Source organism: Necator americanus, chromosome IV (genome assembly GCF_031761385.1).
Source record: "Necator americanus strain Aroian chromosome IV, whole genome shotgun sequence".
Taxonomy (NCBI): Eukaryota; Metazoa; Nematoda; class Chromadorea; order Rhabditida; family Ancylostomatidae; genus Necator; species Necator americanus.
This window is the reverse complement of record NC_087374.1, coordinates 5,319,803-5,335,588: the sequence shown is the minus strand read 5'-3', so window position 1 is coordinate 5,335,588 and position 15,786 is coordinate 5,319,803. Positions and strand designations below refer to the sequence as shown.

The 15,786-nt window shown below is 40.3% G+C and overlaps 2 protein-coding genes across 3 annotated transcripts; one reads left to right on the top strand and one right to left on the bottom strand.

Moving 5' to 3' along the window:
- Nucleotides 1-946: 946 nt before the first annotated feature.
- On the top strand, nucleotides 947-10,717 carry RB195_000431 (uncharacterized protein; the record flags this gene model as incomplete). Its single annotated transcript, XM_064196772.1, has 16 exons — nucleotides 947-1,029; nucleotides 1,204-1,319; nucleotides 1,412-1,525; nucleotides 1,588-1,755; nucleotides 1,897-1,958; nucleotides 2,018-2,120; nucleotides 3,441-3,619; nucleotides 3,757-3,858; nucleotides 6,513-6,616; nucleotides 7,048-7,163; nucleotides 7,277-7,393; nucleotides 7,576-7,740; nucleotides 8,811-8,872; nucleotides 8,931-9,033; nucleotides 9,097-9,275; nucleotides 10,598-10,717. The coding sequence occupies 16 exons, from the start codon at nucleotides 947-949 to the stop codon at nucleotides 10,715-10,717; spliced, it is 1,893 nt and encodes a 630-aa protein (XP_064052653.1).
- Nucleotides 10,718-11,932: 1,215 nt separating this feature from the next.
- RB195_000430 (uncharacterized protein) lies at nucleotides 11,933-15,530 on the bottom strand (the record flags this gene model as incomplete). 2 transcript variants are annotated; one of them, XM_064196770.1, is made up of 7 exons in its annotated part: nucleotides 11,933-12,070; nucleotides 12,166-12,305; nucleotides 13,122-13,197; nucleotides 13,264-13,395; nucleotides 13,470-13,553; nucleotides 15,158-15,258; nucleotides 15,503-15,530. In XM_064196770.1, 7 exons carry the CDS (start codon nucleotides 15,528-15,530, stop codon nucleotides 11,933-11,935), a joined length of 699 nt encoding a protein of 232 aa, XP_064052651.1. The 2 variants fall into 2 exon arrangements, with proteins under 2 accessions (XP_064052651.1, XP_064052652.1); XM_064196771.1 differs by lacking the exon at nucleotides 15,503-15,530 and having other exon boundaries at nucleotides 15,158-15,250.
- Nucleotides 15,531-15,786: the final 256 nt, after the last annotated feature.

Genomic DNA, 15,786 nt, shown 5'->3' with positions numbered 1-15,786 from the left:
TCTTTCCCAAAGTAACTTTGGAGGCTGTCGCATAAAGATCTGTATACATACGGATTTTAAAAAACCTACTGAAAAAAATAATCTAAGTGCTCATCGAAGAATCGGTACCTGCGACTTTCTCCTCGTCGGTCGAGGAGAAGGAGAAACTTTTTTTTTCTCCACTCCACATTTTCCAACTTTAGCCTCTATCCTTGTTTTTATGACATACTTTGTTAGGAGTTGATTGAAAAGGCAGTGTAGGGGACGGGGTGGAATGTTTTAGACATCCAGAGCACCGTTAACGAAACGATACGATGTTTTTCTAGGCTGCTGAGCCTCGCAATGATACGCTTAGTATCCATAACTTAACAGAAGGAAAGAAATATGCTACTCTTTTGCAAAATAGTTCCAAATGTTGGGTTAAATCATCGATTTCATTTGTACTTTCTTATTTTAATTTGTACTTTCTTATTTTCCAAGAGTCTTAATCCCCACCCTGTCGAGTTTATGTGCTTTTTGAAATTACTAAATTGTCCCCTGCTTTACTGTTCGCTTGACTTATCCCTGCTTATTCTCATTCTACTCTTCTCGTTGCTATATTTTCTATTGTTTATTTGTTTTCATTCCTTACCTCTTACTCTGGGCACGCCTTTGAGCGTAATAAATAAATAAATAAATAAATAAATAAATAAACTTCAGTGAATTTAAGGTAAGGCACTGATAATAACAACTGAAGAGAACCAAACGATCCGCATGAGAGAAATTCTGCAAACCTCTGACAGGGTGGAGGATGAGGGTCCTTTGAACACCCTCTATCCGAATATAGGAGTTTTTCAAGTGAAAGGAAAATGTTGTCCATAGCTTAGGTATTTTGAAAAACCCATTAGATAACTTAATTCGAATGATAATGCGTCAAGCATTTCCCACGCTTCTGAAAGATAAGGGAATTGTTGCACACACAGCGCAAATGCTGCTCCTCTTTGCCGCTCTCATAGCAGTTGTGACGGCTAATTGTCCCTTAGGCACTGTTTACCATCAGGAATTTAACAGGTAACTTTTTGAATCTCAAAAGAGAAATCTACATATTATTGTTATTTTTTGAATCTCATAAGAAAAATCTACAGATTATTATTATTATTATTGTTATTATTACTATTGTTATTATTATTATTATTATTATTATTATTATTATTATTATTTCTATGGTGTTATTTCATGGATTAGGTGCTACAAGTTCGTGAGCGATCCGCAACCATTCTACCTTGCCGAAGAAGCATGTATCTCCGCCGGTGGTCACGTTGTTTCTGTATCAAACGGCTATGAAAATGCTATGCTCACAGGTACGAAGTGAATTATGGATTCGATTCGACGACCTGCTGCTAAATTTATCCATTAATATTTAAAGAACAATTTTAATAATATTTTTTTCCAGAAACGTCTCAAACCAATAAAATACGTTACGCGTATGTGGGTCTTAACAAGCTGTCGTCCACTTCATGGGGATGGTCAGATGGTTCAAATAGCACTTACACTAATTGGGCCACTAGTGCGTTTATACTCCTTCAAAGCGTAACTTTCGCGATTTTTGGGATTCGGAAAATGTTTCAGATCAACCTTCCAACACATCTACATGCGCTGTGCTGAATAGTGTGGATGGAACATGGATGGGTGTCGCATGTAACGCAGCGTATCCTTACATATGCGCAACAATCGCCAGTGTTCCGGCGCCCACCTGCCCTCCATGTCCAACAGCAGGCGGATGCCCGTCGTTTCCGCGTTAGCATTTTTTTCTTTTTGGAATTTCTAAACAAATAAGTAAATAAATAAATAAATAATTACTAAACACTAAATACTGACTGAGTTCCATTTTAAGCTACTGTTATTGTTTCTAAATACAAAAAAAAAAATCCATTTAAGCTACTGTTGGCCACTGTGATTCCGGATGGGCCTATTTCGACAAAACGGACTCGTGTTACAGAGTTTGTTCTTCAATTTGATTTCGAATTCCATGAAAATCATGAAAATGTGCCCTTTTCAGTATTTCCTATGGGCTACGTTCGATAACGCCGAAATGGTCTGCATGTCAAATGGCGGACACCTCACCTCCATTCATAGCGACGAGGAAAATGTCTTCGTAGCTGGTGAGTTTTAGTGCTGTAGAAATTTGAAAGAGAAATTTTCTTGAGTAACTATAGAAATAACTTTAAAGTAGGAGTGAGCAATAAAAGAAATGAAAAAAGATAAACTGTCGGGCGCTTATCAATCCGGCGAATTGCGAGAATGGGGTGCGGTAGCGCATTCGGGATCAATTGGGTTCTGGATATCTTAAATAAAAATGGTCTGCTTTCCTTAAGACGTAGGGCTATTCCTGACCACTATCCTACTTACTTGCTTCGTGCCCCAAATATTGCCGTTGACCCATTGTTGTGGAAAGGAAACTAAGAGGTCAACTACGTAAAGGCATCACCCCACGAATCTGAGGTGGTGCGGATTTCAGGTGGAGTATTCGTATACGGCATAGTAGACTATGGAGAGGGGATGATTCCGTCCATTTCTTCCTAATTACCATAAAAAAAACGGTCCGGGAGATGCAGCGCGTGCACAGGGTTGGCGCGCTCCAATCGAACTCGTTGTAGAAAGTAGCGCGCCGGAACGCTCGAAGCCGTACCTTCCGGGCCTTTGTGATTATGGCCTGGTCCAACCGCTTTAAGCCAGGGGCCACTGATCAACATTCCCCCAGCTGTAACTGCAGGATGACCGTCATCTTGAAGGATAAAGTGTAGAAGGTGCCGAGCATTGATCAATCCACTTGGGATCTGCCAACGCGCTCACTTCCGTTCAGAGAATCGTCTGAGGTATACGATGGCGTAATCTGGTAAGAATTTAACGATCCCGGAAGGATGAAAGGCTTGGTTGACACTGGAGTGGTTTCAAACCATCGACCGTGCAGTCACAGCGAACCTCTAACTGATCTTTCCGCTTACCACTGTGGCAGACACTGTAGGAACTTTTCCAAACAGTGTTGCACCGCTTGTTGCATGGTCGAGTCTCCAGGTTACTCAAAAATTGTTCTACTTCAAAAGAAAGCTTGAGCACTTGACTCTCTCCCAAACACAAAATAAGATACAGTCGGGTCAAAGTTACCGCAAGCGGCTGCGCTCGAAGCAATGCGATGAAGCGTAGTGGTGACAATCGAAGGGGTATCCTTGCTAGCACCACTGATTGGTGCAGTTCACAATGGTCCCACCTTGATCCCAACCGCTAGCTTCACAGCCTCGCTTCGAACCCAGGCACATACTCAAGTGCACCGAGTTTCATGCCGTCTTGTCCCCACTGAACCGACCGTTCAAAATCAGCGGAAGACGTCGATAACCTAAGAAGTTATAAATGAGGTTAAGACATACCATAAAAGGTGCATATGCATAATACAAAAAAAACCTATTTATTGACAATTTTTGCAGATATCTCTAAAGCTGGTGTTGAATATAAAAAGGAAGACGATCTTACATGGATTGGACTAAAACAGAAAGACTATCCCACGTCAACAGCATGGACATGGACCGATGGGACCCCACTTGACTATCAGAACTGGGGACCTTCGCAGCCGGACGACAAGAGGGGTAAAGAGCATTGTGCTCAGGTGAGAATTGTTCAGTTACCCCCAAAAAAATTCAAGCTCTAATTAATTTAAAAAATAACAAAATTATTTCCCCGTCAAGTTTCAGAAACTTAACGATTTTGCTGGAATGTTATGAATTTTAATGTGGATTTCTTCAGACTCACAGTGACTATCTTGGACGAATTCCGGCAAAGGATAACAATTATCAGCGCTGGGATGATTGCCAGTGTACTCTAACGATGAGAGCGTACGTGTGCAAGGTCCCTGCGTACCATTGATAGCCTATCGGAACTTTTTTTATAGATCAAATAAATGTGTTCATTGCTTGTTATTCTTTAGCATGTAACTGTAATATGTTTGAATTTCATATTCGTGTCAAGAGATAAAGTGGATGAAGTGTTTGGGGTTAAAGACATCACTCCACGAATCTGAGGATTCGGCTTCATGCGTTCTGGCGCACTATTTTCTACATTGAGTTCGACTGGAGCGCGCCAGCTTTGTTCACGCGCCGCATCTTCCGCTCCGTTTTTTGTCAACCAACCTTTTCATCCTTCTTTGGTCGTTAAATTCTTACCAGATTACGCCATCGTATACCTTAGACGATTCTCTGAACTGAAGTGAGCGCGTTGGCAGATCCCAAGTGGATTGATCAATGCTCGGCACCTTCTCCACTTTATCCTTCAAGATGACGGTCATCCTGCAGTTACAGCTGGGGGAATGTTGATCAGTGGTCCCTGGCTTAAAGCAGTTGGACAAGGCCATAATCACAAAGGCCCGGAAGGTACGGCTTCGAGCGTTCCGGCGCGCTACTTTCTACAATGAGTTCGATTGGAGCGCGCCAACAAGGTGCACGCGCTGCATCTTCCGGACCGTTTTTTTTACGGCAATTAGGAAGAAATGGACGGAATCACGCTCTCCCCATAATCTACTATCCCTTATAAGAATACTCCACCTAAAATCCGTACCACCTCAGATTCGTGGGGTGATGCCTTTAATCAATCCGTTTTGTGATTCGCCAGTGCCTTCACTTCAATTCAGAATCGTTTGAGGTTCACGAACGTGTAACTGGCCCATGTGAAATGTGGTGGCTAGCCTAAGTGACAAGTAAGTTCTTAAGTTACCAGACAAGTCTGGTACCAATTTATCGATTTACACCAGACAAACCTGGTAAAAATTTATCGATTGATACCAGATTTGGGATGGTTGGCACTAGGACGGCTTCAGATCCCCAAACTCTAAGTGTTTTGAGGAAGCCGGTAGCATCACATGTGCACTTAGTGATTCTTCTTCTCAACATCCAGTTAACCATATCTTTTGATAAAATTCCACAAAAAGAAAAGTATGCAACAATCAAACAACAACTGCATCATAGCATTTAATATTTTCGCAAGAGTCTATCAAAGGGACTCTGGTCCATTTCAAAACAAAACGTAGAAAAAAAAAACTAAAGTAAGGATGTATGTGACTACAAATAAGTGATTGTGGACAGATGACAGCACAGCTTTAGGATTTCTTGATGCGAAAAAAAATCTAAGAAATTCTTCAGCCTCAAAATAGCCGTCGAAAAAAAAACTCTAGTTGCTTGATAGCAATGTAGATGAATTTGTTGATACAAATATGCTTTGCATCGCACAGTGATCCGCTGACTTTCTTGACTTAATCGGCGGGCTGATGTCATCGCCTGACGCGATTATCCGCATCCTCGCCGAGCTGTGCCGTCCTTGAACACAGCTCTGCCCAACCTTCTCGATCTTCTGCGAGAGCTTGCACAGAATCAATTTATTCGTCGCTATTCGTTATATTCGTATTCGTCGTCTAAAAAAATGTTTAAGATGCTAAAAATGTTAATTTTTGGTCCTATACTGCCTCGATTCAGTTTTTTTTCTCCCTCAATTTCCTCTTTTTGACGGTGCTGTGAGAACTATTTCTTCGGCGTCACCTCAATAGGAGATTGAGGTCCACATAGTCCATACTTGGTGGCAGTAATTTTTATAATCTTACCCACCACCACCATTGGAGAAAATGCTGGAATTATCACTCCGAGGCGACACGGGGAGCAAAGAAACGTCCTGATAAGCGTAACGTAGTGTTTCTTCGATGAATTTGCTACTGTTGACCGTGCTCCCCCTGGCTACAGCTTTCACATGCCCACCAAATACCATCTACCATGAGGAATTCTCCAGGTGAGTTAACTATTGAAGTGAACGAAAGGACATCTAGGATTTGCATATTGATATTCCTACCTTTATTTATTTATTTATTTATTTATTTATTTATTTATTTATTTATTTATTTATTTATTTATTTATTTATCTATTTATTTAGTTGTTACAGTTGTTTTTATTTCTATTTCTACCATGTCATGAAAGCTATCACATTTGATCTTTATTCGCTGTAATCTATCACATCTGATCCTTCTTTGCTAGAATTTCAGCTATTAGAAGGAGAGGATTTTTTGCTTATTAAAATCATTTAATTAAGATTAAAATATTATCATTACTAATTTTTTATTCATTCCAGTAAAACCAATTAATTATTTTTGTTGCTGATGCGGCCATCAAATTGTTTTCGATTTTTTGTCAACGCTTCAGTTTACGAGAGTGCTGGGAGCTGTGCGATACAGTGACCAACGAATGTAACCTCGTTAACATTGGATTCTTTTGCCAGCTGTGGATCCATTCAGCAAATAGTAAATTATCTCGCATGTCGTCATTTTATATTGAAATTATCTCATTCTACTCAACCTTGAATTTACAACCCTCCTTTCCTCCATTCCCCTTCCCAATCCACTTTCTACGTAGCTTAGTTGCTCTATCTAACGAGGAAAAATCGATAACGTTCAGTGGAAAAGTGAGCGTTACTCGATTGTCTATAAGTTTCTGGGAACTAAAATTTGTGTAAAGATAAGCTACAGAAGTACTACCCTGCCGTTGATGACTGGAGACCTGGGATGGCGATGGTTGGGCCGCAAATGGAAGATATAGTGTCAAAACGACGTGAAGCACCACGTGCAATCACGTAAGCGGATGCGCTCGAGGTGGCGCGGTGGAGCGTAGCGGTTCGAGTCGCGGTGGGACCATCTTGAACTGCTGCGAACTAGCAAAGGTCCTTCTCCGATCTCAAATGCTACGCTCCACCGCACCGATTCGAGAGCAGCCGCCCACGCAACTGCACCGAACTTCATGTCGTTTTGACTCGACTATACATTCAACGATAGTCATAGGAATCAGAAGTAACACAACGAAACCTTCTAGTTAACTAATTTTTTGGTTTCTACCATTTTTTTCGGATAACCTTCCCCTTCCCTAAAGAGGAGCCTAATCAAGGAATGCTAATCTAAAGTGGATCGTCTAGGTGGAGCCGAAACGATCCACCCTTTCAATTTTAACCTCTATTTTTTTCTTGATGAGGTTTCTTAGTATCTGGAAGAGATGAGTTACCAATTACAGATGCTACAAATTCTCAACCGATCCACTACCATTCTACATGGCAGAAGAGGACTGCATCAGCCTCGGTGGGCATCTAGTTTCTCTCGAGGGAGGACTTGAGAATGCTATGGTAGCTGGTTAGTATGTATTTTCAATTTTTTCACGTTTTTTGTTTTTTTTTGCCTCCCTTTTAAGCTTAGTATTCACTGTAAAAACTAATTTTCCTGTTCGTATTTATTTTTTGTTGCAGAAACAGCACAACAGCAGAAAATCAACTCATCATTCTTCATCGGTATAAATAAGCTGAATGGGAACGCTTGGGGATACACAGATGGACAACCTGTCAACTATACGAATTGGGCAAAAGGTGACTGAAACGCTCAGGATATTGTGCCCATACCGTATCTTCTTTCGAGGATCCTAGAAGAATTTGATTTAATTTTCTGCCTTTCTGTTTTCTCTTCGTTCTTTTTCTTTTTGTCCCTTCATTCTATCATATGAGAAGAAAAGTGCTCAGAAAAAGTAAGGATATTCGTGGGATACTTCCAGGAGAGCCATCAACCACTGCAACATGCGCTGTCGCTTCACCAGGTGACGGGATTTGGAAGTCAACGTCTTGTTCCAGTGCTTATTCCTACGTCTGCGCAATCTCCACCATAGTTCCTATCGTAACGTGTCCGCCGTGCCCAACCATGGGTTGTCCAGCACCTCCAGGTGAATGCAATTTATAATTACAATTAAAGTAAGGAAATGCTGGAAATATATGCGAAGGTAAAACGCTGGGACGTTTGTGAAATAATAAAAACTACTTAAATTTAGCTTTAAAATTAACTTTTGATCAAATCCAAACAATATCCTATTTATCTAAATATCCTGTCGTTTATGAAATAATAAAAACTACTTAAATTTGGCTTTATCCTATCCTATTATCTATCCTATTTTCTGGAATGAGAAAGTAGAGATCAGAAAGGAAGTTTGTGAGGAAGTGAAATCCAGATTAGTTGCTTAAAAGTGGTATTGCATAGGGTGATTAGCACGATAAAATTTGTTGCAGAATAAAATTTTAAAAAAAATGAAATAAATAAGCAAAATAAAGATCAAAACTTTCGAAAACTTTCTTAAAACACTATTTCTATCTTGAAATATGAAATATTTACAAAAATAAGTTTCTGGATGTCGTAGTAAGTAGAGCTTGGGCAGGCATTTGCGCAACCTTTCGCGAATGTGTTGATGACAAAAGTAATCGTTCCCTTGACTCCAGGAAAACATTAATCTCACTCCGAGATCGAGAAAACTTTGGAAATCTCAAAATATCCGCGCTACACGCCAGCGCCAAATTTTACTTTTGCATGGTTAGTTCATGGATCCAGGCATAGCACGAAAAAGTGGGGAAGTATCAAGACGACGTACGATTAAATATATGTGATTATAATATATATTTGCAAAAATTCTTTTCTTAGTTCCGGCTACGTATCCGTGGATACAACAGTTATTATGAACCTGATCTGATCCGATCAATACGAAATAAATTTTGGAGCAGTTGCGTAAGTGGTTGCGCTCGAAGCGGTGCGGTAGGGCGTAGTGGTTAGGATCGTGGTGGGACCCTCGGTAGCACCACTCATCGCTGCCGCTCGCGATGGTCCCACCTAGATCGCAACCTCTAGCGCTCCACCGCACTGCTTTGAACGCAGCGCCGCCTACGCAACTGCAACGAGCTTCGGGTCGTTTTGACCCGACTATACTTTTTTTTTTGCTGTAGGCTGATTCTTGTACTTTTTTTCTAGCACCTCCGGCTCGTTGCCAGTCTGGATGGACCTACTTCACTAAGACCAATTCTTGTTACAAGGTAGTTCTCTAAAATGGAATAATCCTATCAAACTCAAGTAGTCCCTACCCGATTACAGTATTTCTTATGGCAAAATTTCGACAATGCTGAGAATATTTGTAAAGGGAATGGTGGACATCTCACCTCAATCCATAGTACCGAGGAGAATATTTTTGTCTCAAGTGAGTTGTAAAGTATTTTTTTACATATTTTAATTTAAAAAATTCGTCACTACAATCGTTTAGCAATGGCGATGTCGGGAAATACGTACACGGATTCATCCGAGTTGACATGGATAGGTTTGAAACAGGTGAACTATCCTAGTAGTAAGGATTGGACGTGGACTGATGGAAGCCCAGTCGACTTCTTCATGTGGGCACCAACGCAACCAGATGATTCTCATGGACAAGAACATTGTGTAGAAGTAAGTTAAGTTAACAGTAGGAGGTTGGATTCATTCAGTATGGATATTAATAATATTTAGAATAAATTAATATTTAAAGGATAAAATAAAGGATAAAGTTTGTGGCATTGATCAATCCGCTTGGGATGCGCCCCACGTTCACTTCAATTCAGACTCGTTTGAGGTTTACGCTGCGTGTAACTGGCCTATACAATAGCGCCGAATTAATATTTATTTATTATTATTTACTGTTTATTTTTATACTTATTATCACAATGACTTGCGGGGGATTAGCCGCCGGAAGCCAGTGCTTTTATCCTCTCAGACAAGTCTGGCACCAATTTAGCGACTCCGGAGGGATGAAAGGCTTGATGAGCACTAGAGCGGTTTCGAACCTCTGATCGATCGTGCCAGAAGCGGAACATCTAACCGCTACACTACGCTCGCCCCGAATTAAAATTTACTTGTTATTATTTATTGTTTATTTTTATACTCATTATTACATGTTAGGGCGGGTGTGGTTTAGCGGTTAGAGGTTCCGCTTCCTGCACGATCGATCGGAGGTTCGAATCCGCCCTAGTGCTCACCAAGCCTTTCATCCCTCCGGGGTCGATAAATTGGTACCAGTCCTCTCTGAGAGGATAAAAACACTGACTTGATCATCGGCTGGCCCCTGCAAGTCAGTGTATAGGCCAACATGCGTTCCAAAAAAAAAACCTCAACGATTACGAATTCCAGTAAAACGCATTGGCGCATCCCAAACGGATTGATACGCCAGTGACTTTATCCTTTATCCTTATTATTAAATGTTAAAAATTGATATTTAGAAGAAAAACACTGGCTGGAGATTTGAGTGTTAAGATTTCTTAAGGGGATTCAGGGGAAAAATACTTATATACCTTATCAGGATGACCTTAAAGGACGAATTATCGACATATCCTTGTAACATTTGTAAGGCAGCCTATCACGAAATTTACACAGTGTAGAAACCTCATGGGAAATAACGAGTACCGGATGTGGATAATTGACGTGAATGCCCCTGATCCTGCTGAGTTCCCCTTAATCGTCATTAAGAAAATGACGTGGGAACGGTGTTTGTTCCGTAACAGGTACCATGCTTGGATTCGTCGTCTGCACCACAAACACTACATTTCCCGTGAGAATTCCGCATTACGTCAATTTCGTGATACGCTTCACCAAGTGTTTTCCTGAATTCTACTTCTGGAATTACATCTGAAGGAGTAGGAATACCTTTATAATGACCTAGTAATTTTTTTTTTTAACGAGAAACATTGAAGAATGCCATTGGTGCTTTCCTAGCCACAAACTATTTCCCATTTCAGATCTACAGTGATCATACAGGGAAGGATCCTGCAAAAGACGGGAACTATCAAAAATGGAACGACATACCGTGCTCAACTAACATGAGAGCATTTGTGTGCAAAATTCCGTCAATACATTGATCAAAATTATGCAAAAAAAAGAAAGAGTTGAATAAATGTTAAATGCTGAATTTAATCAGGGTAGGACCTAGCCGTTTCGTTCGTTTACGCAACCTTCAGCACACTTTGACTGAGTATTGCGTCATGCTGTGTTCGAAGGCTCTTTTTTTTTGAAAGAAGAAAAAAACACGACAGAAATCTTTATGGTGATGTTGTTTACCTTAAAAGATCTGCAGATGGCAAGAACTCTTCCAATTCCAGTTACTACATCCGTACTCGGTCTCAGGAATATTCTCTTATTCGAAATATTCTCTGTAAATGTATGACAGTGAATATATTCATGCGGTCATCTTTTTCTTTTTATTCATTCTCGTTCCTTTCGATTTAATATTTTCCAAACTGTCAACAAGTTACAACTGCAGGAATATTCTCTTATTCGAAATTTTCTAATACAATAATTCACAGAACATGCTCCCTGCTTAGGAGACAAGTAGAAAGCTCAGGAGGTGTTGCGGTGCCTGTGCGCGCTGCTGGAGCTCGATGCAGTTGCGTAAGCGGCTGCGCACGAAACGATGCGATAGAGCGTAGCGGTTAGGATCAGCAGGCGGGGAGCAGAAATGCCGGAGGGACCCTTGCTAGCACCACACATTGCTGCAGTTCGCAAAGGTCTCACCTCAATACCAACCGCTAATCGCTACTCCGCGAAGCTTCGAACGCAGCCGCTTCCGTAACTGCAGCGAGGTTCGTGTCGTTTTGGCCCAAATATACTATGAATATTCCAGGTGAAGCGGACGCAAATGCACAATATCGAATGAATAGTTTAAACGGCAGGGTCTTGATTACTGTATCATTCTCTGCCTCGTATCCTTATGTGTTTTTCCAGAATTCCACAGATCTACCTGTATCTCTTTGGTCCAACCATTCTAGGATCTACTTATATTTATTTGCGATCATCACAAGAAAACCCAAAACTTAGACATAAAGCAAACGAAAACTTATTTTTATGACAAAAAAGAAATTAGTTGGTAAAAGAAGTAGAGTCGATATCATTTCACCGGTTCAGATATGTAGGCTTAAAGAAATAAAAAAAGAGGGGCTAAAAGAAATGAAAAACTATACATATGAATAAGAAAAGAAAGAAGTCAAATACGTCGGAGTTAGAAAATCCTAAACTACAGAAAAATCCTTATCTAAGTTTCCTTTCTATGCTTCCTATCTTCATCCAAGGTTCCGGAATCAGTAAAGAGCAACATTCGGCTCGTAATCACCAAAAATGTCATCGATTGGAGATTCGGATAGATTGGCGCATCGGGCAAATTCCATACGATTGAATTCCTTCAGAGGAGGAGTGCCAAAGACTCGTTCATTGAATACCTGTGGATTTACTATTTACTTTACTACTACTACTATTTAATTTACTAATTTATACAAGGAAAATACTACATCAAATGTTAATCAAAATTCCTTACGTCAACGTTGAAACGACTACGACGTCGTTTTAAGGCGTGAAGTCCGTGCAAATATTTACAGTATTTTGTGATTATTAGAACTGCGTATGCGACAAATACCCATACCGAAAGAAATCCAAGAATTGTTGGAGATGTCAGACCTAGAAATGTATTTAAGGGAGAATAGACAGAAAACAATTATTTGAATGTACTTCTTATTTGAAGGCAGCGTTTCACGAAAAAAAAAATCTGACGGATCTCGAAAAAAATCTGAATCTGTAAAAATCTGACGGAAAACATCGAGTTCGAGGCGTAGATCATGAATATGATCGTCGCCCCCACTCAACTCCCTTTAATCGTCCAGAAAAACGGAAAAACTCTTTCATCGTTTCTGCTTTTTCCAAGTTCTTCCTGATTCCAATATTAAAAGCATTCCGCTTTTGTCACAGTCATTCCAGCACATCACCACTATTAAGGTTGATACATAAAGAATTGTGGGAACGGAGTTTCTTCCTACGAGATACGTTAGAACGCGCCATCGTTGCACTCATTTTGGTCACCTCAGCAGCCTGCTCTGCTTTTACACAAATAGGCCGCTGAGGAGACCTTATTCTAATGATCCCTGATTTTCAATGATTTGCCTGCATTTGAATGCGTTACGTGCACGAGGGTGGCGCGTTCTCGAGTCCCTCGTAGGAATAAACGCAGTTTCCCACGCTGTTGAATAAGACAGGAAGAATTGAGTGGAGCTACGCTAATACTCATAATCTACACCGCTAACTCTATATCTGCCCACAGAGATCTCAACACCGTCAGTTTCGTGATGTGCTGCTCATAAACAGTCGAGTATTTTGAAATATCCACGACTCAACGTGAAATAAGGGAGAGTTTTCTGGTTTTTTTCCTCTTAGAGAAAAGCGTCGCAAGTATAACCAGATATGTGCTGCAATAACATTGACTGTGAAAAATTCACGTACAGTACTCCACCCCCATCACCCTTTCAGAAGTCCAGTAGTTGATCACCAAACCACTGATCGCTCCGCCGCAACAAACCTGCAGGATTCAATTCATTCAAAACACTTGAGGAAATCTCCAAAATAAAGCAAATATAGGACGCACTGGTGGCACCACCAATAGAGTGCAAAGGGAGGGTGAACCGCACATCCATCCAAAGGTTGACAAAACCAGAATGAGACCATAGAGGAATAGTACGAGGAAGACAAAATAGTCAATCCAACAACATCCTGAAACCTGAAATCAGTGCATGTTACCGCATTTGTCGATGAGCATTAATAAGTTTGGATACTGAAAGAAAGTGTACCTACCGAATTTCGAAAAGAGAGGATGGTAAGTACGACAGCAGTGAGCCATATCATCCATGAAGACAGCAACAAACAAGCTGTCGCAATCTATAACTTTAAAAGATTTGACACAGAATTCATGTTTGTTACGGATTTAAAGTGATTCCCCTGTCGTAGAGAACGCAGAAGCTCCTTGAGGGCAGCATATAATTGAGGATGTTAGGAATTTCACCATGAACCACGGTATAGCTATCTGTACCACTAGCGAGTGTGACCGTGACGGCGCTCAGTTCCCTCCTAGTAATCCAGGAAAAGGAAAATGTTTAGTCGAGACAAAACGACATGAAACTCGGTGCAGTTACGAAAGCGGCTGCGCTCGAAGTCGCGTGGTGAAGCTAGCGGTTGCTATCGAGGTGGGACCATTGAGATCTGCAAAAATGAGTGGTACCATGAGGGGTACCGCCTCGATTCTAACCACTACGCCCCTACGTACCGATTTGTGCACAGGTTTAACTTCGTCTCCTCAACGATGAAACTTATTACACGGTAGAACGCTGAAAGCTTTGCAGTCCCACATCGTCCAGAATCTAACTAACGTAACTCAAAAAAAAAAGAGTGGAAGCTGCAATCCATGCAACCATAGACGCGTCCTTGTTCTACTACCGGTAATAAGTTGCATCTTTGGGAAGATGAGATCACACAAGCTTGTTTCGCAGAGTTTTTTTTTCTGGATAACTAGGGGCATTAGGCGTGATGAAGCTCATATGCGTGAACTACACCGTTACCTGCTGTTCATGAAAAAATATCAACATTTTGCGGTACACTGGCTTAAAATGTACGTGTTGACACTCACAGTCGAACGGAGGATAAAATATAAAGTGTTCCACATTGACCAATCCCTACATGAATACGGTTTCGACTAGAAAAAGTCAAAAAAGTCACTGGCGTATCACTCCACTTGGGATGCGCCAACGCGTTTTACTGGAATTCGTAATCGTGTAGGTTTATTTGAACGCGTTTTGGCCTATACAATGACTTGCGGGGGCTAGCCGATGATCAATTCAGTGTTATCCTCCCAGACAAGCCTGGTATCAATTTATCGACCCCGGAGGGATGAAAGGCTGGGTGAGCACTAGGGCTGTTTCGAACCCTTGACTGTGTGGCTACAACGGACCTCTAACCGAATGCGCCACACCCGGTTTCGACTATCGAATTTACAAAATTTTCTTTGAGGTTTATGAACACTAAGCCTTACAATCACTTACGGAGCTGATATATCGAGTTGATACATTCAGTGTTTTTATTTTCTCCAAGACAAGTCTGGTACCAATTTATCGATCACTAAGGGACTTTGGGGGGATTAGTTGGCATTAGCCTGGTTCCGAACCAACGATCGATACTCAAGTCACATCGGAAACTCTCATCAATTGCGCTACACCCAGCCAACAATAATTATTTATTCGTCGTTCATTGACGTCGAACAGAGGATCTGAGGAAATCAGAGCAATCGACTCGAAAGTTGGTGTTTCTCAGTAAGCACATCACATACACAATAATAATAATAATAATAATAATAATAATAATAATAATAATAATAATAATAATAATAATAATAATAATAATAATAATAATAATAATAATAATAACAATAACAATAATAATAATAATAATAATAATAATAATAATAATAATAATAATAGCTTAAATCTTACCTTAACATGGCAAGTACTCAACAGTATGTTACTGTAAAGATCCTCCCCAGTATTGTTCTTGGATGGAGGTGTTCCCTGATCAAACAACAGCATAACGTTCCCTGAATTGATTGGAAATGAGAAAATGGAGATATTCTATGGATAAAGATCCCGAACAGTTGTTTGTACTAAGAGAAAGAAGTGTTCTAGAGTCATGTAGTGTAAAGTGCATGCTAATTAAGAAAGAAAAGATAATAAAAAATTAACAAGGTAAAATAAAATAAAAAGAAAATAGCTAATTGGAAAAGAAATATAAGAGCAGGTACGAAGAGCAAATAAGGATCACGGCACTGAATTAGTCGATACCTCCTATCTTTAAGGAATCGATCCCCATGAATGTTGGTCATCAGTAGTCCTAGGTAGGTAGGTCAATGAGAGTTATGCCTTTATTGTTCTTTTTTTCTGAAAAGTCATAAATTATACATTAACTATGTGGCCGTTTTTGTAAATACGAGGTTATATAATACCTAATAATAAATTTATTACTGTAATTAATTCACTTTGCCTAGCAATTCCAACTACTCCATCAGCCTTATCCAAGCATTTGACCGGATTTTAGCCGTCTTAAGTTGTTGATTCCTAACTCTGCA